Here is a 25146-nt window from a genome sequence, read left to right as displayed (position 1 = left end):
GATATACATACCAACACACTAGACTTCCTGTATTTCCCGTTGTATATTCCTTTTTTACAAATGAATGTACTCTTATTATTGTATATTTCTTTACATATTATCTAATACATTCCTATATCAATTTGTGCTCTTAGTCTTATTTCTCAACTCAGTCTCACTCCAACGTCGATCAAATGCTAGCATAGATAGCGAACCTTTACTGTATTTTTGAACATATGTTTTATATCTATCCCACTTTTCCATAATTTTTTGCTTTGAATTGCCTCTCAGGGTATTTGTTAACTGCGCCATTTCAGCAAATTCTTTTAGCTTTTAATGCCAGTCCGTTATTGTCGAGGCTTCTTGTTCCTTCCACCCCTTTGCCACCAAAGTCCGAGCTGCGGCCACTGCATATAAGAATACCTCCCTAAAGGCCTTTGGGATGTCCCTGCCAACAATGCTTAACAGAAATGCCTCTGGTCTTTTAAAAAAAGTTATTCCAAACATTTTTTGCAACTCCTCGTAAATTAAGCCCCAGAACACTTTGATCTTCCTACATGTCCACCACATATGATACATGTCGCCATTACTCCCACACCTGCAACAAGTACCATATTTTTCGCCCTATAGGACACACTTTTTCTCCTCCAAAAATGAAGGGGCAATGTGTGTGCGTCCTATGGGGCGAATGCAGGCTTCAGGAAGCTATCCACTAGCCGTGGGAGACGCAGCTCTCCCACAGCTAGCGGAGAGCTTGCCGGCACCCAGAAGCTTGGAGCGCGCTGAGCTTAGCACGCCCCAAGCTTCGGGTTTCGCGCAGTCCTCCGCTAGCCGTGGAAGCGCTGCACAACTTCGCGCAGCTCTCCCACGGCTTGCGGATAGCAGCCTGTTCTGGGGGCTGGGGTCGGGGGAAGCTCGGGCTTCCCCCGCCCCAGCCCCGCACCTGGGGGGGAAATAATTTTTTTTTCTTTATTTCCCCCCCCAAAAAAAAAACTAGGTGCGTCCTATGGGCTGGTGCGTCCTATGGGGCGAAAAATACGCTATTTCCTAAGTTTTTATACATCTTCAATAGTCTTGAGGGGGTGAGATACCATCTGTGCTGCAGCTTTAACATATTTTCTTTGATGTTATAACACACCATAAATTTCATATTTGTTTTCCAAAGCTCTTCCCATTCGGCCATCATTATTGAACGTCCAATGTCCTGTGCCCATCGAATCACTGTTGCCTTAACCTCCTCCTCCTTAACTTCCCATTCCAGGAGGAGTCTATATATTCTCAAAATTACCCTGATTTTATTATTTATTAATTCTGTTTCAAGTTTAGAGGGCTGATTATCAAATCCAATCTTTTTATCTTGTTTAAATATTTCGTATATTTGATGGTGTTCCAACCAACCAGAAAGCTGGTCTTTTATCTCCTCATATTTTCTAAATTTAATTTGGCCGTCCTCTTCTAATGTTTCCAACAAGATCAGACCATGATTTTTCTACCCTAACATTCCAACAGTGGCCAAGCAGATGCCTCTCAGAGAGAGATAAGGAACCCTATGGTCCTCCAGAGGCTGCCACACTCCAACTCTCACTAGTCCCAGCAAGCATAGCCAATGGTCAGGGATGATGGGGGTTGCAGTTTAACAACACCTGGAAGCCACAACTTCTGTGTTCCTGGTCTAGGAAGTTCACAAACAGGGCATGGCTACCCCTGTAGGTTGTCCCCTTGTGTAGCATCTCAAGACTTGTGGAGGCAATTTATCTGAACTTGTTCCTCTTCATAGGAGCCTACTGGATCAGGCCAGTGGCTCATCTAGTCCAGCATCCTTTTCACACAGGGGTCAACTAGACTCCTGTGAGAAGCCACAAACAGCACCCGAGAGCAACAGCATTCCTTGTGGTGTAGTGGTTAAGAGTGGTAGTCTCGTAATCTGGGGAACCGGGTTCGTGTCTCCACTCCTCCACATGCAGCTGCTGGGTGACCTTGGGCTAGTCACACTTCTTTGAAGTCTCTCAGCCCCACTCACCTCACAGAGTGTTTGTTGTGGGGGAGGAAGGGAAAGGAGAATGTTAGCTGCTTTGAGACTCCTTAAAGGGAGTGAAAGGCGGGATATCAAATCCAAACTCCTCCTCCTGCTCCTCTTCTTCCTCTTCTTCTTCTTCTTCTTCTTCTTCTTCTTCTTCTTCTTCTTCTTCTTCTTCTTCTTCTTTCTCCTGCAATGGGTATTCAGAAGCCTCCAAACAGTGTAGTGGTCTCTCCTAACTTCCCATGTCTCATACAATTAAGGCAACAACTTGTTCCTAGATACTGCCACTGTCTGTGGGCTCCCATTAGTTCCCCTGATCACTAAGAGAAGCAGGGGAACAGAGCCCAGAGCAGCAGGAGTCTCCTGCGACGTGTGGCATTTGTTCCATTAGCATGTCACTCTGTACTAATGCAGATGGACAAAGATCACCCGCCACTTCCAAAGGTTAAAAGCTTTTCCATTTCGAACTTTCTGCTGAATGTAATTTTGTCGAGATAAAGCAGCACCAGAACATAAAACCGTGCCCTTTATTCCTGTACATACATAATTCAAGGACACTAATGAGAATAGAGGAATGTGGCACTGTGACCGCATCGAGGGACTCTTCCAGGAGAGGGCTGCAGACAAAGCGCAAATGGCTGGCCCTTAATGGCTCCTCCTGCGTCGCTGCAATGCGGAAAAGGGTTCAGGGGTTCCAGTCCAATTGTCTCAGTCAAAAGGCTGCCTTTGGAAGACTTCTTTGGAAGAAAAAAAGGAAACAAAGTGGGAAGAGTAAAAAAGAGGAAGTGTTAATTGTATCCAAGACTGGCCGGTACACAAGTAAGGCCCATTCTATTATGATCTGTGTATCATGCAAGAAGGGTAAACTTTTTCTTAAAGGAATCTTTAGGAAATATCGATCTTATTGGGTGGGGGAGGTTAAGAACATAAGCTAGCTGTAGAGCAGTTGTAGGACATCAGCCTTGCATGTAGAAGGTCCCAGGTTCAATCCATAGCCTCGCCAGGTAGGGCTGGGAGCAGGGCTGTCTTAAGCATATCCGGCGCCGCGGTGCAAAGATCCCTCCAGTGCCACCCCGGCAACTCCAAAAAAAGGGAGGGGGCGGTGGAAAATGTCCTCTGCCTCCCCCAATTCCCCGAGCCCCGGCGTGGTGGCGGCGACCAAGCAAGAAAACGTGCTAGCAGACATGCTCTCCGGCGTCAGGGCGCCAGAGAAGGCAGCCCAGGAAGGCTGCGCGCCACCTTCCCTCTTCGGGGATTGCTCTCCTCCTGCGGAGGCTTGGGAAGGAAGCTGCATGCCTGCCAGCCATATAGTTGGCGGGGCGCAGCTGGCGGGCATGCAGGGAAAAGGGAGGCTGCTGGCAAAGCCGCACAGCTACCCCACTCGCTAGGGTGCCCCTGGGAGGCCGGCGCCCTGGTGCAATGAACCACTAAGACCAATGGGAAAGATGGCTCTGGCTGGGAGAGATCCCTCCCCGAGACCCTGGGGAGCCACAGCCAGTCAGGTAAACCGCAGATGGACCAATGAGTCTGACTCAGTATTAGGCAGCTTCCTATGTTCCCAATAAATACAGAAGACATAGTGTTAGTGTAGGGGTTTGTGTCAGCAGCACATGGATAAGTCCTTTGCTCTCGCTCTCTCTCTCTCTCTCACACACACACACACACGTGTGTGTGTGTGTGTGTGTGTGTAGACAGAGATTGTGAGAGATTAGAGCAGGCTTCCTCAACCTCAGCTTTCCAGATATTTTTGGCCTACAACTACCATGATCCCTAGCTAGCAGGACCAGTGGTCAGGGATGATGGGAATTGTAGTCTCAAAACATCTGGAGGGCGGAGGTTGAGAGTCCAGAGCTTGCTTGGTTGCATTCAGTTGTCTGCAGTGTGGCTTGTTTACATGTAGGAGGCGGTGGATCATAGCTGTCAAGTGTCCCTTATTTGAAGGGACAGTCCCTTATTCCAGCGCCATGTCCCACTGCTGTCCCTTACTGATGGATGTCCCTTAAATGTCCCTTAAATGATGTCCCTTAAATTTCAAAGGAAGCAGCTCCTCTCCCTCCCTCCCTGCCAGCCAGGGAGGAGGGAGGTTCCAACTGTGTTGCTTGGCTGTATTGCTCACCCAATAAGAAGTCTAAGAATGACTGGGGGGTGGAGCTTGCATGCCTTGTGTGTGGCTAGTTAATGCAAGCTGAGGGGTTTTTTGAATGCTGGACGCCATTTTGTTGCACGTGCTGCTGCAAACTTTGCAGTGCAAAGCCAGGCCGGGGAGCCATCTTAAGTTGAGGCTGCATAGGCCTTGTGGTGCATGTGATTCAAATTCTATTCAGTTGAACCTCTGGTTACAAAGTTGGTTGGACAGTGTTCACAAAGCTACCCAGCATGAGTTTGACCAGACTGCAGGAAGACTGGAGTGCCTGGAACAGGTGAGGCTGCAGGTCCCTTATTTGGGCTGCTGGTCCCTTATTTTCAAATCTGTAAGTTGACAGCTATGGGGTGGATTCCTTGGTCAGGTTAGCCATATTAATTTGTATGCCGTTGTGGAAGATATGTCATTGCCTTGTTGTGCACAAAAGTGTCTCTCCCTAAATGTAAACAAACTGTGAAAAGTGGAGATGTACTTTCCCCCATTTATTTGCTTGTTTTATAGCACAAGAGAATATTTAATAAAAAACAATTTAAGTAAATACAGTCTGTTCGACTCCTGGAATGGTTTGAAAACCAAGGCATGGCTTCCAACTAAGTGCAGGAGCTTCCTGCACTCAATAGTATGCCGCAGAAGCAGCGTTGGACGTTCGATTTCCAAAAAACATTCACAAACCAGAACATTCACTTCCAGGTTTGCGGCATTCGGGAGCCGATTTGTTTGGGAGTCAAGCTGTTCGACAACCAAGGCACCACTGTAAATAAATACAGAGGACAGAGCACTACAGGTACAAAAGCTAGCAAAGAGCTAGTATAGTGGCTAAGAGACGGGCATTCCAACCTGATTATCAATGTGTTTGTCAACCCAATTTATAGGTGACTCTTCATTACGTAGGAATCACAGGATGATTTCTTAAAAAGTGTAGAATTCCTGCCCCACAGCGGTGCATTTAGCACCCTCGTTGTATGGCTTCCAGTGTAAAACATTCACCTCTTTATCAGCTGATTGTAAATTATGTTGACTGATTATAATGTGTTTTTATACTGTCATAACACTGGAGCTTTACAGTAAAAAGCAAGTAAGAAACATTATCATCATCAAACAAACCATATAGTACTAATAAACTAACATGCAATATAAAACTGACAGCCCAAAGACCTTAGGTAGAAGTGGAAACCACAATAAATCAAGTATCTCCAGACACCTGAGATAACAGGTATGTTTTCACCATCAGAATTTCTTAGAATAAAATTTATGATAAGTGTCTGCATTTGATAAATGCTTTCATACTAATAATACTTGAACCAGATTCAGAGATGGGGGGAAAGAGGGAATTTAGTCATGGCAAACAATCCACTTAAAAATGGCCACCTGTGTCCCATGAGGTGGCCCTATTTGGAAGAAAAGGTTACCTATGACGGCGTTCTTGTCCTTGTCAAAGCCATCAGAGAGGCCTGGGCTGAACTTGGTTTGCAAACACAAGAATGGTTTTAAGGAGGTAGTCTGTTCCTTCTAAGTGTACAAGAAAAGAGTTTCGCTATCATCAAGGTAACATGTGGAAGGTTATGGCGAAAGGGGCTTGCTTCTGGCTTCCAGCTGCAAATGGATCATTAGAGCCAGCGAGGATTAAAGGTGCACTTAGCTCACCTAGGAGCACTTTTTTCATTTGATGTTTCCTGGAACAACTCTACCCTGGTTTTCAAAATAGCATAGAATCAAGTTGAAAAGGGCGACTCTTTGGCAGGATTGTTGGAACAGTGAAACAGCATCTCCTATGGAATGTTTAAAGGAGTGGCTTTAGGAAGCTACAACTCTGGTGAACATTAAGCACTCATTGTTGTAATTATCTTAGGCTAAACTGTGGCCTATAAGGCCAGTGCTTTTATATGGCTGGCTTACTGAGGCCAGCATTTTAAATCATCATGAGTGAACTTGATTTTATAACCAAAACAAGCAGAGAGACCACCTTTTTCTTGGGCAGCATTCCTGTCCCTTGACCAGCAGTTCGATGAGCAAGTGCACATATGAACAGGTGAAGTCATCTCTCATGGAGATGCTTTGTTAAGGAAAGCTGCAACCACTCAAATTCTGCTTGTGGTAAAAGCTAAGGAGATCATTAAACATTTAAAAACTTCCCTATACAGGGCTGCCTTCGGATGTTTTCTTAAGGTTGCATAGTTATCTCCTTGGCTCAGGGGTCGCATAGCTCCATAACCTCCAACATTACTCTGATGAAAATAGGAATGTCCTAAGGAAAAGCAGGACATTCTGGGATCAAATCAGAAACTGGGATGGCTTCTGTAAATCCAAGACTGTCCTTGGGAAATAAGGACACTTAGGTTGAATCTACACACATATAAAAAAACGTTGTGAAAATGCTGTTGTAAAAAACGTTTTGAAAAACATTTTGAATTTGCCATGGCTCACAATTGCCGTCTAGACACATTTGTATAGTGCACTTTACAACACACTTAAAATGTTTTATTTGCAGCTGTATAGCTGAGTCCTTGGAGGACCAGTAGAAAAGCTGGCAACCCAAGGTAAAAGGTGCCCAGAAAAAAGCTGGTAATGCTATATGTTTCCTCAGTTTATATTTCATACTGCCCTTTCCTAAACACAACAAACTGAAAGAGTGGAAAGGAACTGACTTCTAACCTGAAAATGAGTGGGGAGGGGAGGCTTGGGAGAAAAAGTGAGAGGAGGGCATTAACAGGATAAGGAGACGGTAGCAAGTAAGGCCACCTTTGCAATGCTACTTGGGTCTTACAATCCTTGGATAAAAATGCTCTTCACCACAGCTAATAGCACCCTACTTGCACATTCAAGGGGAAGGGGGTGGAATTTGCTTCATGAGACATAAAGTAAGAGCTTTTGAAAGAGATTGTATTTCAGATACCTGGCAGGTAGCAATAAAAAAAAAAGGTAAAACAAAATGGTGGAAATTTACAGCCTCTTCACTTCAAAGACAGTATTAGTGACCTGCGCTTTCGTTGGTGTCCCCTCCAATAGCTGTAACTTTTTAAAGCGTTTTTTTTTTGTTTACAAGGTAGCAAGGAATGTGATTTATTTATTTATTTTTAAAAAATCACTTCAGAGTGCTTCAAAAGTGTATCTTGATAGCACTGTCTCCTTTTGATCAAGCCTTGATAATTGGCTTCTTTTAAAGCAAGTATAATTCTGTTTTCTTCCAAGATCAACCATAATTATGCATGGCAAGTTTCTGAAATGTAGAACTTTTTTTGTTTTGTCTGAAAGAAAGAGGCTTCAGTTGCTACTGTCCACCCACATTTTCAAACTGGCTTTTGTGGAGATGGGGTGGGGGAATGAACAGAAAGAAGCTGGCAGTTCTGTTAACCCCCTTTAGGCTGGAGTAGAGGAAGCACGCAGATTCGAAAAGCAGGATTGGATTAGGGCCCTCTCCTCACATTTCTCACCCACACCCACCCACACACCTTTAATGGACTTTCAGAAGACAGTAAAAACAAAACAAAAAGACGTCTTTGGGTTGATAGAAGGCTGGTGGTTTTATTTTAAGTTGTTAAATGGTGGCTTTATCATTTTAGCCTTTTACGGAAAAAAGCAGAGCATAAATGCTTTAAATCTTAATTACATTTTCATTCTGAGCATTTTTGTTTTAATGGGATTGTTTTGCTGTGTAATTTAACTACTGTGCACAATGTTCTCTAAACTGTTCTTATATTTTGTAAACTGTTTAGGATCCTATTTTGGCATTATGTACATAAATAAGCAGAGGAACACTGCTGGTGTCCGATTGGTCGACAGTGACAAATCAGCCTGGGGATTTGCACTCTTCCTATGAGATCCTGCAGGGCTCAGGCACATAGAATCAGTGAACCACACTCCTGAAAAATTCTCCACCTGGAAGCTCCCAGTGAGATGATATGGGAGTGAAACCAGGCTACACGGGCTGGTGCTCAGGCTGATGAGTTCACTGAGCATGAAAATAGGCCAAGTGGCTTGTTTCTTATCTGTATTCCTTCCCTGAGGACAGAAAATTCTTCAAGGCCATAAGGATAGCTGAAAATCCAATAACCTCAGGTCAGCTCAAATGCCTCATTAGGTGTTGTTGTTTAGCGTTGTTTAGACGTCCAACTCTTCATGACCCCATGGACCATAGCACTCCAGGCACTCCTGTCTTCCACTGCCTCCCGCAGTTTGGTCAAACTTATGCTGGTAGCTTCGAGAACACTGTCCAACCATCTTGTCCTCTGTCATCCCCTTCTCCTAGTGCCCTCAATCTTTCCCAGCATCAGGGTCTTTTCCAGGGAGTCTTCACTTCTCTTGAGGTGGCCAAAGTATTGGAGCCTCAGCTTCAGGATCTGTCCTTCCAGTGAGCACTCCGGGCTGATTTCCTTAAGAATGGATAGGTTTGATCTTCTTGTAGTCCATGGGACTCTCAAGAGTCTCCTGATACTGGGAAAATCATAGCTTTAACTATATGGACCTTTGTCAGCAAGGTGATGTCTCTGCTTTTTAAGGTGTGTCTAGATTTGTAATCGCTTTTCTCCCAAGAAGCAGGCATCTTTTAATTTCATGACTGCTATCACCATCTGCAGTGATCATGGAGACCAAGAAAGCAAAATCTCTCACTGCCTCCATTTCTTCCCCTTCTATTTGCCAGGAGGTGATGGGACCAGTGGCCATGATCTTAGTTTAGGTAAGGGATCATTAATATTAAAATGATCCATCTTAACTTCTTGCTGGGATGTTTGTATAGCAAAACACACACACACACACTTTGCAAAATTAAATAGACCACACATGATGGAGAGATGGAGGAGCACATACACACTTTAAATGCTGGCTGTCACCTGGCCTCCTGTAAAGCACCTGGGAGTTTTAATTCATTTGTATGGTTCAGACTGCCAGTGTAAAAACAATCGCTGGATTTGGGAAGGCCAAATCTGTCTTCCATTATGTAAACAGGAAAAATGGCAATTAAATTAAATGCACTGGATAAATAGAAGCAACTCCTGTGACATTTGGAATCTGGATATATGTTATGAAATCATTTGGGCACGAAGTAAGTATTTAAGGTTGAAATCCAAACACCCTTTTCACCAGGCTGGAGGGTAGCGGCCCTGGATTTGGTGCTGACATCACTTTGCCCAGCCCTTCTGGCCTCCAGCGACACCAGCATTGCTCCTCCAACACAGAGCTCCCCATTGTTTGCTGAACAGATAGGCAGAACGTCTGCCAGCAGGGCAGACCATGGAAAGCCCTGAAACTTGGTGTTCCAAGGGCAGGAAGTGACATACATTGCAGGGGGTTGGACTAAACGACCCTTGGGATCCCTTCCAACTCTATGATTTTATGACAGTGTGGAGGCCAATTCATGCTTGATTATTGCTGTTTGCCTGCCTTCCACCACAGCTGGCCTGTTTAACCCTACCATTCCTCAGCCGGGGTTTAGGCCACAGCCCTTATGCATTATTTTCTCTTTCTACCATTCCTAAATCTCTGCTACTGCAACTTTGTATATCTTAGGTTTGTGCTTTCTGGTTATATTTAATTTTGTCATTCCTTCTCAGAGAATTTGATGCAAGCTTTCATCATTTCAAAGTGTTCTGTGTTAAACTTTCATTTGAATTAGTCATATCTTACGGCACGCATAACATGTCCATCTGTGGAGGCAGAGAATAGGACGTAGCTGAGAAAATGGGACAGCGAGGGCTCTGTGATGGGAAAGAAGTTACAGTAATTAGGAAGTTGGATCCTACAGGAGAAACTAGTACGGACAAACACATTTTACCTTCATATTTTTGTTCACCCTTGTCCCAGTTATCTGTGTTTATCCCACCATTTTCCTCAAGGAGCTCAAGGTGGCTCTTACATGGCTCTGTTTCTCCTTGCTTAATCCCCACAACAATTCTGTGATGTAGGTTAGGCTGAGTGGCAGTGACTGGCACAAGACCAGCGAGTTTCATGGCTGAGGGGGGATTTGAACCCTGGTCTCCTAGGTCCTGTTGTTGTTGTTGTTTAGTCGTTCAGTTGTGTCCGACTCTGAATGACCCCATGGACCAGAGCACGCCAGGCACTTCTGTCTTCCACTGTCTCCTGCAGTTTGGTCAGACTTGTGTTTGTAGCTTCGAGAACACTGTCCAACCATCTCGTCCTCTGTCGTCCCCTTCTCCTTGTGCCCTCCATCTTTCCCAACATCAGGGTCTTTTCCAGGGAGTCTTCTCTTCTCATGAGGTGGCCAAAGTATTGGAGCCTCAGCTTCACAATCTGTCCTTCCAGTGAGCACTCAGGGCTATTGTATTGGGGCCTCAGCTTCACGATTTGTCCTTCCAGTGAGCACTCAGGGCTAATTTCCTTAAGAATGGATGCATTTGATCTTCAAACGCAGGTCCTAGGTCCTAGTCCGACACTTTAGCCATTACACCACACTGGCTGTATGGTGAAGCCATGACAAGAGTGCTAATATAAAACTGATACACAAGGTAACAATGCGGAGTCTATATTAATTAATTTAAGTGATATCAAACTATCCAACCATAGAATGTTGCTCCAGTTTCAACAGCTTCAGAAACTTAGGTAGCCATAATATACTAACAGTGCAATCATATCTACTCAAAAGTCCTGTTGAGTTCTGTGGGGCTTATTCCCAAGTTATGTAGTACAGGGCTGCAGTCTAAATAAAGGGGTGAACAGATGGTACACTACTGGTTTGATTCACCTCCAGCTGTTCTTTTTGTTTATCCCTATGCAGTCAATTGTTTAAACTATACAGAATTTTAATTCAGATGGCATGCTCAAGAATATTTCCTCATCCATGACTGCCACCACACCGCCACTGCCACACAATTTCTGTTCTCATCCTGTGGTAAAGTTCTTAACCAGAGGTACTACTTCCGGGTTTGCAGAGTCTGTAACCTGAAGTGTTTGTAACTCGAGGTACCACTGTACATTATAGCATTTGAGGTTTGCTCTCAGGTTAGTGTGTCCCAAGAAACCCTCCCCATTACTCACCACACTTTTAACTGTGAAAAGAATACAGGCGGATGGCTTTAAAAGCAACCACTCTAAAGTTTAGAGTCTAAACAATATTGTGACAAATTTAACTTTCTCTTTCCACCAACCTCCTATCTCCTTTGTAACTTACTTCCCCTCAGGAATTCATCTGTCAGATCTCCTGTTTTCTGTTAAACTCACTTTGCAGCATCCTCAGGGACTCCTTCTGCCCTTGTTGACTAGAATTTCTTTGATTTCCATGCCATTTGCTCAAATGCAAAAAGGTACAGTTAAAACAGGAAAGCAATTTAGGTTGCTCACTGAAGGACAAAGCAATCATGCCGTTTGCCGTTGCAGGCAATTGATTTGGACCAATAAATGAAAGGCGCTTGCAGTCATATGGATCCTAAAACCTAATTTACCTCAATTTTTTGCTTGTTAAAAGTTAGGCCATGCAAAGAGTATAAGACAGACTACACTGAATCAAAGACATTTAGTGAGACTGGATCCCGCCCCCCCCCCCCCAATTTATATTCTAGTGTTGTGCCTTTATATTTTCTCAGGATTTCTCCTTTCTACACTTTTTCATGTTGGCTGGTGCCATTTCCCTCCTCCAAGAGATCTGCAAATGAGGCCCTTCTTGTGGACCCCTTAGGAGAGGCTCATGGTGCAATGCCCCAAGATGGATACTGTTTATAGCAGCTCTCATAGAAATATAAGAATACAGAATGTTTTTCTAATCTGCAGGCTGTAATTTAAAGGTGAACATATGGAAAGGCCTCGTTGCAAACTTACTGTTCATATTCCGTCTTCCAGTTTTACCAGTGTGCTTCAATTTGCTTGTCATACTGTTCTCCCTAAATTTTCCACGTTTTCACTCTCCTCTTCAGATGCCCATTTCAATTCCCAAATACAGTAATATACTCCTTGTCCTCTGTGAGACAAGACATTTCTGACAACACACGCCACCTTTCTTTAATTTTGAAGAACCTGGCAAATCCTGTCTTCAGAATTCTTTTACGTGCACCTCTTTTCTTGTTTGTCCATAAAGTGCTCAGTTACTATTTTCAATGATGGGCAGGATCCACTCATTTTCTCATTTGGCTCCATTACATGACAGGCTGTCATTTCCTTCTGTAACATTGCACACTAATTTAACTGTGTGCTACCGCCTTAACCTCTACAGCTAAAACTGATCGTACATCAAGGTCCCTGCCAAAAAGATCTGTATACTGCTTTTGAGAAACCGGCTGCATAAGAACATATTGTTTCCTGAAAGAAGAGTTCATTGGAAAAGAAGAGAGAAAGAATTGACTACAATCTAATGCATGTTTTCCTGGTGGTAAGCCCCACTGAACATGCTTACTTCTGAGTATACATGCTTAGGTGTGCATTGTACACCTTTGACTTGTTTTCTGCTTGAAGTGGAGGGGGGGTGATCTGGAAATGAGCGTCTCTGAGACCCTGTTATCACTTGCTGGTGATATTTGGATTCATGGCAGCTATCACCTCCACAGAGATGGCGGAATGACTAAAATGGTGAACCCAAGGAAACTTACAGAAGGATCCCTTAATGCTCCAGGGGGCTTCCCAGTAGATAGAGGGGATATTGTCAAGAATCTCTCCTCTTGTGGAATGACAAGATGAGGTGTGCCGATATGATCGCTCCTTCATGCCCTTTCCAGCACTGCAGTGCCCACAAAGCTCCATGACCTGCTAAGGAGCTGCAGACAATGAAACAGACCAGACAATGGCTACAGCACCTGCAATGCTGATGGACTGCTTTCCCTTTTCCCTTTGGTGGAGCATAGGTTGTACAGGCGATGTGTGGTTACCCAACACTATCAAACCTATAGTAAATCCAACTAACAAATATACCCACAATGGAACTGGCTGTGTTTATGAATTCTTTATACACCATATAAACACAACTCTTTTCACATTATCTAATTGAGTAGAAGCAATTAAAGACCAACATATAAAAGAGGAAATACAAATAGATCAGTTTTTATATACGTAATGTCCAAACAGAAGCTTTTTGTGTTCCACGTATGTCTTTGCAAATACAGGTGTCAAACACAACTTTAAGGAGCGGTACTTTCAAAAGATGAACTTTTCTTTGTAATGTTCCACATCTGCCTTTGCAAAGTATAGTTGTTGTGTGCAACTGCTGTATGCAGGTATCAGACGAAGAATACAAAAGATCTTAACATATGCCTTTTCAAAATATAGTTGCTGTATGCAGGTATCAGGCAAAAGAACTCAAGACAAGGATTCCCGGAATAATACCTTGTTTCACCCTGCCTGGGTTCATCGGCTGTGCATACTCATATTTTGTGTATCAGAGACATGTGCGGTTACCAGCATATTTCTACCATGTGCATGGAAGGAATGGGGGGCAGGAAAAAGAGGGCTGGAATGAATGCTTATGTGGGTTGCAGAGAACCGCCAGATTAAATTATTGCAAAAAGGTACACAGTCTAATTGTGTGATAAACAGAAGGCTTTGTATTTGCTACTTCACTTAGAAAACGAAACAAGTGACAGTTTCAGAACAGGTCATTCTGCATTTCTATTCACCATTTCTAGGAAATATATGACTGTGAAAGGTACTTTATTTCAGTGGAGCAGACCATCGCTAGTTCTGACATACTGCATTGAAATGTGTTAGATATCAGTCAGATTTATGTATCTGAGTAAAGAGCAACGGAATCTAGCACAAAATGTCGCTAGGTATTCTCATCCCCAAACAGGAATGCTCCTTTTCAAGGTGCCAAACCGCCATCCCCTCCTCCAGGGATACCATAAGCTGTAATGGTAATCAAGTGGGTCAATTCATTCCTCCTTCTCTGTGGCTACTAAGCATGCCCAGTCGTCACTGGGCCATTACTGGGGAAGTGCTTCTTTTTAAAGATTTTTTTTTTTTTGTACTTCTGCATACACCAGCCTGGCCAAGAATGCTGAAACATCCCTCTTGTTTGTCAGAGGCCCTATTTTGGCTCCACATCTGTTGGCACTCGCCACTTGAATTCATTATTAGCAACAGTGATGTTTGTCATGCTCAACTGCAATTACTGAAGTTCTTATAGGGCACAACCACATATACAATGCAGTGAAGCCCCACAAGAATGGTAAGCGATAAATGCTAGATGGAGTTAAAGCCTCAAGTTAAAATCCTGGATTGTGGCTAGATTCCATGTGGCCTAACTTGTTCATAGTCCCTCCCTCTACAGTCCCTTGCATTTCTACATACATGCCACAGGTAGAAAGGGGTGTCTGCCTGTCTCTAAAAGTTAAAACATGCTGCATTTCCTGGAACAATAGTCCAGAGTACTACAGTGCTAGACACCTTAACACAGAAGTAAACCCCAGTAGCTGAATGGGGCTTACTCCCAGGAATATATGCATAACTGTATTTACTATGAAATTCACCAAGACCTGTCTTGGGGTTATATGTGTAGAATCAGTCTGTTGAAGTCAGACACTCAGATTTTGAAATCTTAACTTATCAGGGTGTCTAAGCATTAGTTGTCCTCAAAATGGTTGATTTTGGGAGATATTTCACCAGGAAATATATATTTTTTTAAAAAAAGAGAAAGCTAATCCATTTTATTACTTTACCAAACCCTTGAGAACGACAGCCCCAGATGTCAGCTCGTGACTTTTCTGCTGCATATTTCAAAGCAATTTTGTGTGCAGTATTAAGACATTGAATGAAAAACGGCAAAATTTTTGAGGAAGGCATTCTTTCCTCATTAATATATTCAACTCACAATCCTGACAAGTTAGAATAACCTTGTGGCCATCTTGTTATTCTCCACCCTTCCTGCTTTTTGCACAGGAGTCATCCTTTATGCTGTTTTGCCTATAATTTCTAAGGAACTCATTTTGAAATCTGGTTTGGTGTGTGTGTTTTCGTTATACGTTTTAGGAGAGAAACAGAGTGTATGGAATATCAATAAGAATATCTGAAGGGCAAACATTGTGAATGATCAGAACACCTTTTTTAATGAGTTGTACAATTATTATAGAAATGGATGTGAAAAACATCATTTATAATTTCATTAACCCATTCCCTTAACAATAGATTCGCAACACATATACACCGCAAAGCAAGTTCTGGGATAAAGAAAGATAGCTGTTAATGTAAAAATATTGCAAATGATTATGGGCTAAAAATTAAGTTCTTAAAACATTTTTAATGTTTAACATCTGGGGGTGGGGACGATTCTGTATTTCTTTCTAGATGACATTTTCAAGGCACAGACATCAAAGGCACTTCATGAAGTTGGTTGCTTTTAGGCATCAAGTATAGTGTTTAGGCATTCTTACATTTCAATGCTGTTTTGTAGTTTACAAAGCTGAGGGCTATATCCAAGCATTCAGCAGCCAGTAGCAGGCACTGTAATCTGCAAACAAACATGCAGTTGACAAGGCACCCAACAACCTTGCCTGTGGTTAACTGAAACAATCTGTGATATTGCGTTGGCCTTGCTATTAGAGAACATACATGCCCAAAGGTTTTGTGGTGCATGCAGTGTGACTTGAGGTAGACCTATCTATACATTTACAGTCTCCACAGAGACACACAGTGGCTTGCCATGCAAGTCACACCTGTTGCAAGAAGAATTCCCATGCCTTCACATTGCTGTGCCTCCACTACATCCTCCTGCAACTGCCAATAGGATGTCAGGAGTCCGTATGGTACACTGCTCCACACAACAGCCACACAGAGGGCACTTTAAGATTATTGTACTGTTTAGACAGGGCCTTAGAAAAGCTGCTTTCTGATACATCGCCATATTTGCACCACCTGACATACAAATGTATTTGCGCCATCCGTCAACAGTACAAGATGCTCCCTTTTTAAACGCTGAGATTAATCTCCACATGGGAAAAGGAGAGGATCTGTGAACTGCTTGGAAAAAAGCAGATGAGCTCCTCCAAACTCTGTAAGACCTGATATTATATAAAAATGAAAATTTCTAGCTTCCTGGAATGCAATGAGTACATGTAAAGCAGGTGTTGCCTACAACTTAGCAAGTCAGAGACATAATGTGAGGAAGAATCTAATGAGCCCGACATACAATAGTGTTCAAGGAGGACTATAAAAAAATTTCAAGAAAGTAATTATCTCTCTTGCCTTATTTTTTTAAAAAATTAAAAAATACAAGAAGGCTGACCTTAATATAGTTGCAGAGACTACATATACACTCCCTGAAACAAGATTGCAACAGCATTATTTGGATCTCAAACCTCTCCAGCTGGAAGACTGTTACTCATTAAACCAGGGGTAGTCACCCTTTTTATACCTACCGCCCACTAATGCATCTTTCTTGATGGTAAAATGTCCTTACCGCCCACCAGTGCTTGATGGAGGGAGGATTCAGCTTGTGCTATAGAACTCCCTACTGCCCACCTAGAATCCTGAAACGCCCACTAGTGGGTGGTAGGGACCAGGTTGACAACTCTTGCATTAAATAGTGCAAGATTTCTACTGCACAAGATCCTGTCCTCTTCCAAATGGCCCGAGAGTAGTAGGGTGCTGAACAAGGGGCTCATCTGGAGCCAAGGCAATTGCACCGGTCAGCAGGTATTAGGTTAACAGGTAGTATGTTCTAGGTAGCTGGTGCAGATGAATTCTGGGGGAACTCCCAGACAAAACAAATGCTATTTCACAACAGTGCTATGGACCCATCTGAGCACTTAAAGGGCAAAAGCAAATCTGCTTAGTGCCCAAGTGCTGCGCTTGCAGTACTTTATGAGATACTGTCACTGGCAATGTTCATACCATAACCCTGCTTCCAGTTCAGATCAAATGCACATCCAGCTTACCTGTTTGTTGCATTCCTATTTTAACACTTAAATCACAGATCCTTAGATCCTTCCTTCTTAAGGGCTCAGTTGCTTCTCAGCACTGAGAAGGCTTGGAAACACGTGTCTATTTTTCCTTTTCTTGCTTTCAACGTGCTTAGCACGAGGGAGCAAGAAAGGGAGGCAGCCAGCAGGGCAGTTGGCACACTTTTCAGTCCCATTAGCCAGCTGTCAAATAGCTGTTCAAATGACTGGTTAGGCTGGCTCATTGCTAAAGGAAATGAATTAAAAATGACCTGACATAACTGCTGTGCCGGGTAAATCTAAATTTAATCCAGACTGCTCCAGCAATCTCAGCCATAAAACTCCAGGTGACAAGGTTGAAAAGGACATGGTTTTATGTCAAAACAACATAATCCTCCCTACTGCTCCAAAACATATTTTATTTAACCAAGACTTAAAAATTTCTAACACTGAATGTGTACCTAAGCATCACCCAGCAGACCATATCATGTTTACAATATCTATCCGGTGCAGAGGAGTTACCAGATCGCGGTTATTAATTGTCCTCCCAGCACTTCATCTAATGTATAACGCTGACAACATTTTGTGCAAATAAAAATGAATTTTTTTATATATGCAGACATTTAAGTACTTCTTATTAGCATTGTGGCACACATTATGCATTATTAGTAATTTGCAAATCTAGCGTTAGTTCTCCTTTATTTCAGAAAAGGGCATTCAAGTAGCATTTCATATCTGGATAGAATGGTGTACACACACATTTTTTAAAAAAACAACATCACCAAAAATGTTCAAGAAAGAAACGAAAACCTGAGCCCTTATGTCAACTTACCACTTAATTAGATGTCAATTACCTAGTTACAAGCACTGAAAGACTAAACAAGTTTTCCAGCTTTTTAAAGAGGGCTACCACTGGAATTCAGCATTAAGTTAATAAAGATTCTGAGAAGCTTTTGTAGGCTTGAAAAACTAGCAAGGTTTGGCAACAGTTCACATTTTAGAGGGATACATTGGCAAACTGGAGATGCATTAATAGCATTTTGGAGGTTTTAAAGAATGGTATTTGCATAATACAAGAATTTTGAAACTAAAATAATCTTGCAGTTCATGTAGAGCCTTCATGAGAATAGATTCACAGTACCTGTTAATAAAATGTCTCAATTTCAGTTGCACTGCTGTGGAATAGATTCTCTGCCCCGAACAAAGGACCATGTATTAAAACAAGAGTAAAATCTTGTTTCTTTTGGCTGATAGTCTTTCCATAGTGCCAATGTGTGGGGGTTTTTTTGAGGGGGTGGGTGGGAATCTTTTTGAAGATTAGTCTATGGGAGATCAAAGAGCTACTACACAGTGATGTATTTTTCCAAACCATACTTTCGTTCGCCATGATCACACTGATTCACAGATTTTAAGTTGTGCCATTCCACATGGCTGCTTAGTTTGTAGGCAATTGTCTTCCTTCAACTCAGTCTTTCCTTATTTGTTAATCTAACCCATAAAGTTAACTTCAGCAAGAAGCAGGCCTGGTAATGAGGACATATTGCTGTGGTTCCACTTTAGACACATGGAGATTTCTCCTCCTGTAAGGTACAAAAAAGTGTGTCTTAGGAGAACATTTATAACAAACCAATCAATAGCCATTTGCTCTTGTTTCTAGAACTACTTGAAGAATACATACATTGTCCTTCATGAAAAATATATGAGGGGGGGATTACATTTATGAAAACTACTGAATTTGATTATCACATTCTTATAAAAGAAACAGTATAAACACACTCACATTTCCTCATTACAAAAAGGGGCTCCCAAACTGTTCTTGTAGAAGTTTCTCCATTATCGTAACACCCTGTAAAAAGAACACAGACAGTAATTTTGAACCGCCTGAACATTTTACCAGCGCACGATAGCTTTACAAATTGAATCTCTCTGTTTAGAGATCATCTAAGCAGATCAAGACCAATATCACTAAGGAAATATATCAGTCTTTACTGTGATGACAAGATTGGTACCCACCACTCTGGGTCCATACGAAAGATTGGGGTGGGGCAACATATCCCATCCTGGAGGTTTGTCTAGGGGAATTCTCTCAATAAGACTTTTGATTTCTGCTTCAGTGACAGGGGACCAAACAGGTAACCTCTCCAGGGATAGCTTGTCCTCCATTTCATTCCCTACTGTTTCGTCCTCCTTAACTCAAAGATACTGGCAACCTGATGACAGAGCAGTGCACTGAAGCTCACATCAACGAATCTGAAGGAAGGAAGGAGAATGCATCACATGGTTGGGGGACAGCAATATCTCAGCAGTGGAGTTCATGCCTTGCATATAGAAATGGGGATTCTAGGTTCTGGTGATCATCGGGTCACACTTTTGGACACTCCAGATTTGTGTGCCTACTCACAACTCATACATGCTATTTTAAGTACAGTGAAACTAGAGCTGGAGCATCATTTTGCCTTGTTGTCATTTGTGGGTTGTATAGATGGGGAATCTCCTCTTTACCTGCACATCTACATGGTGCAGAATATTATTTCAGCCCTGGACTAAGTCTGTTACAACTATGAGAAGTATGCTGGCAATATGCAAACCACAACTTGGCAGATTGGTTGTGGTAATTAACTACATGCTACTTGTTTTGCAGCTGTCATCACAGACCTGGGCAAGCGTTGAACAATGACCATGAGTGAAAGCTCTGCAGCCACAGGATCTCTCTGTTCCCTTTTAGCAAAAGGGAAGCTTCTACCAACATAGTGAAGAATGCCCCCCTCAAAAAAAGACACAGCAGGTTTCCTGTCCCATAGTGCAATATCATGACAAATATGAATCACTTCCAAACAGCAATAACCTGAAGAGACCACCATTCAGTTTGTTTCATCATCAAGTAATGCAAAGGTTTTCAAAGTGATGCTTTCCAAATTCAAGCCAAACATTACTTTTAAAAAAAAAATCAGGGAAAATGCTTTCTCTTTCTTTCATTTCCAGAGGAAGTGAGAATGGGCTAGCACAGCCCATCTGTCCAAATTAAGTTTACCACCATTTACTAAGTAGTTAATTGACATAAGTGAAAACCCCGAGGTTTGCCTTTGGAATTTAAAAATGTTATTTATTGAATCAATTATGTTCACACTGTGACAGTTGCTTTTTCATTTCTCATCTTAGCACAGCAGTTTTGCGGGAAATTGTTTGACAGAGGGGCTTAAGGAAGCAGAGAAGGGAGATTTATGAAATGAAGACGAAACATTAAATGACAGCTATTAGTAAGCACCACTGTTCTTTTCGATTAGACGAGGCTCAATCAAAGTCTGATCAATATATCCCTTTAAACTAAAGCTCTTGTGCTTAAATCTTGACACATGAGATCAAGCTTCAGAATGTTAACCTTACAACATGATGCACTTGAAATGTAAAGGAACCTATTCCTACCTATTAAAATGATATATATTCTGTTTAATATTTTCTTTAAACCATCTTTTAAAAGCCCTTTTCTTTACTTTTTAAACTTTTTCTTCTTTTAATTCAAAAACTCATCAGATTACTAACTTCACAGCATAGTTATGTGTTCGATTCAGACCCAGTTAGTTATGTAAGGTTCCCACTTATTTCAGTGCAACTGAATATCCACTAATGGGCAGGGCAATCCTAATGCTGCCCCAAGGTTGCTTAGAGAGGTGGAGCCAAGCACTGTATCCAAATCTCTGCTGGTCAGGGCAGAAAACAGTGGGTTGGTGGGTGTTTCTTAGTTTTTGCTGCACCAGCTCCAGGCAAGCACTGCACCATGGCTCTCTGCAGCAAATGGACAAGCTTAGGATCAAGCAGATTGTTGCCTTGCACTGCTTTGCCTCTGAAATGGCTTGTTTCAAGGACTTACACTTCCTACCTCTGGCAGGGAAAAAACAGGCTGTACCTCCACAACTGTCTGCACTTTCAGTAGGTGCAGTTTGGACTTCCGTGGCAATGGAACCCCACTGCCCTCTGCCTCCTGGACACAGCCACTGAATTCATTACATATTGAATTATACACAATACATATTAAAACAGTATTTGACATAAAATGATGGGTTATCACAAAATCTAACAAAGGGTGTCCATGTGTGCTCTTTTTTTTTACAATCCTTTCTCACATATATTTTTTGCACAGATATTCATTGGTTCCCTGTTAGCTGGTACACGAAGGCCTAGCAACAACATGATCCTAAGTTACCTTGCTTAAAAGTGTATCTCACTGAGTTAAATGGGACTCGCTGCCTAGCAAATTGGTACTGGCTGTACTCCTATGACAACTGACACATGGGAGCAGGTCCTATTAAAGAAAGTGGGATTCTTCATAAACATGCATAGGGTTACTCTCAACATGTCTCCAAAAAGTACACTTTTTAACACATATGTTAAAAGACATAATAGGTCAAGTAGTTAAACTGATCTTAAAATTCTCACCATTACATATATGTAATGTACAATCTAGACAACATTTTAAAACGTTTCTCTAGTATACATGTTCAGGTAAAAATTATAATAATTTATCTGAAAATATTCCCTAATTATCTAAGGATTTTTCCTGAAATAACTCAAGGTATTCTGCCATATAATCTTGACTTGTTGAAACTCATTGAGTCATATTCGAAAAAAATCTTGCAGTTTTTCAAATATAGTTCCCCCCCCCCAAAAAAAAAACTGATTATACTTATCAGTTTGATCTTAAAGAGTAAAGCAGATCACCCTGTCATGGTCATTTAAATTCTAATATTTATATATCCCTTCTCCTCACAATCTCAAATTTTCCTTGCTGTATATTCAATTATAGGTCATCTATTACAAAAGCCATTAGTGACATTGTGGGTCCAACTATACTCCATTTCCATCTTATGTTTTTGACCAATTTGATAATAAAAAAACCCAATCTTTTTATACTTCTCTTGGATTTGAGCTGTTATTTATTCATGTCACTAAAAGCTTTTCTGATTGACAAGTCACAGAACAAACACACACACAAGATTCACTCCCCTCAAATACTTCCTGGCTCAGATGCCAAAGCAGAGGTGGGCAACCTGCAGCCCAAAATTTATATTACATGTGTCCCCTCCCTGCCACCACCTCCAAGATGCCTCCTGAGCTGTCCAATTCCCTCCTTCCATCAGAGCTTTCTATTGCTGTTTCTCAGCATCTGGTATTCAGTGGCACACCGCCGCTGAATGCGAAGGTCTTCTATAGCTCTCATGACTAATAACCACCGACACACCAATCTACCATGCGTTCGACTAATCCTCTTTTAAACCCAGCTTAGTTCGTGGCCATCACATCTCGTTGCAGCACGTCCCATAAATTATTTATTCATTGGTCTGTCCTAAAATCTACTCCAAATCAATTTAACTTGGGCGATCTCAAGTTCTAGCTATTATGAAATGGAGAAAAGCTTCTCTCTATTACCCATGCCACACATAAATTTTATGAGCCTCTATTATGCCCCTCACTCCATAGTCTAAACAAAAAAGAGAGACCCAAACGCTTTAGCTTTGCCTTGTGGGGAAGGTCCTCTGGCCCCTCAATCATTTCGGATGACCTTTACAGGACTTTCTCCAGCTCTACTATATTCTTTCTGGGAATGCCCAGAATTGCTACACACACTATTCCAAATGTACCAGATCCATAGATCTGGATAAGAGAACTACAACTCTGGCAGCTTTATTTTCAATGCCTTTCCTAAGAATCCTTAGCAAGTATGGTCGTACTTGCCAGGGAAGGCCAAAGTACTCAGGGGATCCTCTAAATGAGTCACATGATAATGAATCCTAACTACGTGTTTTAGAAACAGTGGGTTTTTAGAAACAGTGGCTAAACCAGGGTTTGTTTAACCATGGATTGTTTCAGAAAACGTGAGTTGTCTCACAGAGAAGTAAATAAGCTACAACTTGTTTCTCCAAGCTTGGCTTGTTTTCTAACTGCCCTTGTTTCATGCTTCTGTAGTTTGGGCAAGCATCTGAGGTCAGGTAGCCAAATAAACCATGGTTAAGCAAGGCTACTGGGTTCAGACTTAGCTCCAAATCAGCTGAAACAAACTGTGGCTCATAAACCAACAAGTCATGGCTTCACAAGGTGGTTTGCCAGAAACAAAACTAAGGTTACTGGGCTGGTTTGGATTTTCAAACCACTCACACTTTGGCAAAATAAGCCAGGGGGCTATGTGCAAATCTGGCGAATGGTTCTAAATTATGTGGCAACACTACCTGATTTGAAGAGTATATCCATCCGTGATGAATAAATATATACTTATAGCACCGTTTAAATGTTACAATATATGTTTTCCAACCTCTATAACAATACAGGTAATTCTCCCTATTGAGGTCTATCAGGTGACTGTTTCAAAATCTAAAGCATGTCCCTCGTAAGTACAGTGCATCCATCTATTTCTTCCTAAACTGTGTGTACTGTGGGTTGCTGATGAATTCCTTGCCTTGCTTGTGCTGTGTATAGACATAATGGAAAGGTCAGAAAGCAAAGCTTTCTCCCAAAGAACAGCAACAGAAAATACTTACAGCTGTAAGAAGATTTGAGCCACCTATAGCCACAACAAAAATGTCAAGCATCCATTCAGACAAAATGACTTTCCAGGTTTATCTGGCAGAATAAACAGCAGAAGTCTGAATGCCTGCAGACTAGAGGGGTTTAACAAAAATCAATGATTCTCTTTATTTAGAAAAGGTATAGAAAGAAGAGCTCATGTGGCATCCATCACTTCCTCTCATGATGTGATGCAGTTCTATCTGCATGATCTTAAAAAGTTCTGACATTTATCCTGGAGAATGCCAAAAAGGTGCCAGAAATCAATTGTTTTCTTTTCTCAGAATAATTGTGCCAAGATTTTTAAATTATTCATATAACTATCTTATCAGCTACCACATGGCTGAATGAAATCTACAAGATTATGGAGAAGTAAAGTTGGGGAATACACAGAGAAAGAAAGAGGAAAGAGGTTTTTGTTGTTTTTTCACTTTAACATATTTGCATAGTTCAGTCCCCTGCCCTGAGGACCCTCCTCTGCCCAAATGCTCCTGAATTCCATGTCCATGTCATGACACTCTAGGAATAGTGCCCTTCATTCATGTCTATAGTGCCCTTCATTCATGTCAGCTATATTTGGGAACTATTTTCCCCAATAACATTGTTGAACTATTTAAAACTTTCACACCACGTGGCTGATGCAGATTGCAGGTTGGATAAAGTCATGGAGATACAGCACTTATAAACCTTGCTACCCTGGAGTAGACATTCTAGTACAGGGGTCAGCAAACTTTTTCAGCAGGAGGCCAGTCCACTGTCCCTCAGACCTTGTGGGGGGGGCAGACTATATTTTGAGGGGGAAATGAATGAATTCCTATGCCCCACAAATAACCCAGAGATGCATTTTAAATAAAAGGACACATTCTACTCATGTAAAAACACCAGGCAGGCCCCACAAATAACCCAGAGATGCATTTTAAATAAAAGAACACATTCTATCCATGTAAAAACACGCTAATTCCCAGACCACCCATGGGCCGGATTTAGAAGGCAACTGGGCCAGATCCAGCCCCCGGACCTTAGTTTGCCTACCCATGTTCTAGTAGTATTTAGCAACTACATGCAGCTGGATTTGGATGTGATTTTTCATGTCTTTGACTAGCAGAGACTAGGGAATACTGTAAAAATTACAGCTGTGATTGGCCCCAAAATTAGAAGCACGGCTCCATGTCGAAGTACTCTTGTGGCCCACTTGGCATGAAAAGCTGGACCATCCTCGCTTAGCTCATAAACATTCTCACTTAGTTCAGCACCTGTGTTTCACACATTTGCCACATCCCCATCTGAATGAAATTACAAAGAAATGGAACACAGACAGGAGCCCAGAAGTAGATGTAGGCTATGAATCTAAATTAATACATAATGGGAGTTATTTTGCACAGGAAGCTGCCAAACACCATCAACTGAAATTACTAAGGAAGGAGTTGGGGGAAAAGTCATAATGCACATTCACTAAGGGTGACGCATAATGTATCAATAACAAAGAAAAAACTTTTTTTTCCAAAATAAAATTAAATTAAAGAGCTTACCCTTTTCACTCCTTGATTTAAAAAGGTCCGTGCAAAAACTTCCAAGAAACAGTTCAGTAGACCTGATCCTCTTATTGATACTTTGCCATTCTGAATGAACTCTGTCCTACA

At 41.9% G+C, this 25146-nt stretch overlaps 1 protein-coding gene across 2 annotated transcripts in view; it reads right to left on the bottom strand.

The window, feature by feature from the left end:
• Window positions 1-25146, bottom strand: part of PRELID2 (PRELI domain containing 2) — a 57574-nt gene that overhangs the window by 7670 nt on the left and 24758 nt on the right. The window contains exons 5-7 of one of the 2 annotated variants that reach the window (XM_079968015.1): window positions 25036-25141; window positions 18732-18797; window positions 18308-18531 (exon numbers count right to left, since the gene is read on the bottom strand). In XM_079968015.1, the coding sequence (XP_079824141.1) occupies window positions 18741-18797; window positions 25036-25141 (163 nt within the window). In that variant the 3' untranslated portion in view covers window positions 18308-18531; window positions 18732-18740. Of the gene's footprint in view, window positions 1-18307; window positions 18532-18731; window positions 18798-25035; window positions 25142-25146 lie in introns of those variants that run through there. The other variant, XM_079968013.1, reaches the window with a different exon arrangement.

This window comes from Podarcis cretensis (genome assembly GCF_951804945.1).
Source record: "Podarcis cretensis genome assembly, chromosome: 2".
Taxonomy (NCBI): domain Eukaryota; kingdom Metazoa; phylum Chordata; class Lepidosauria; order Squamata; family Lacertidae; genus Podarcis; species Podarcis cretensis.
This window is presented reverse-complemented; position numbering and strand designations above follow the sequence as displayed.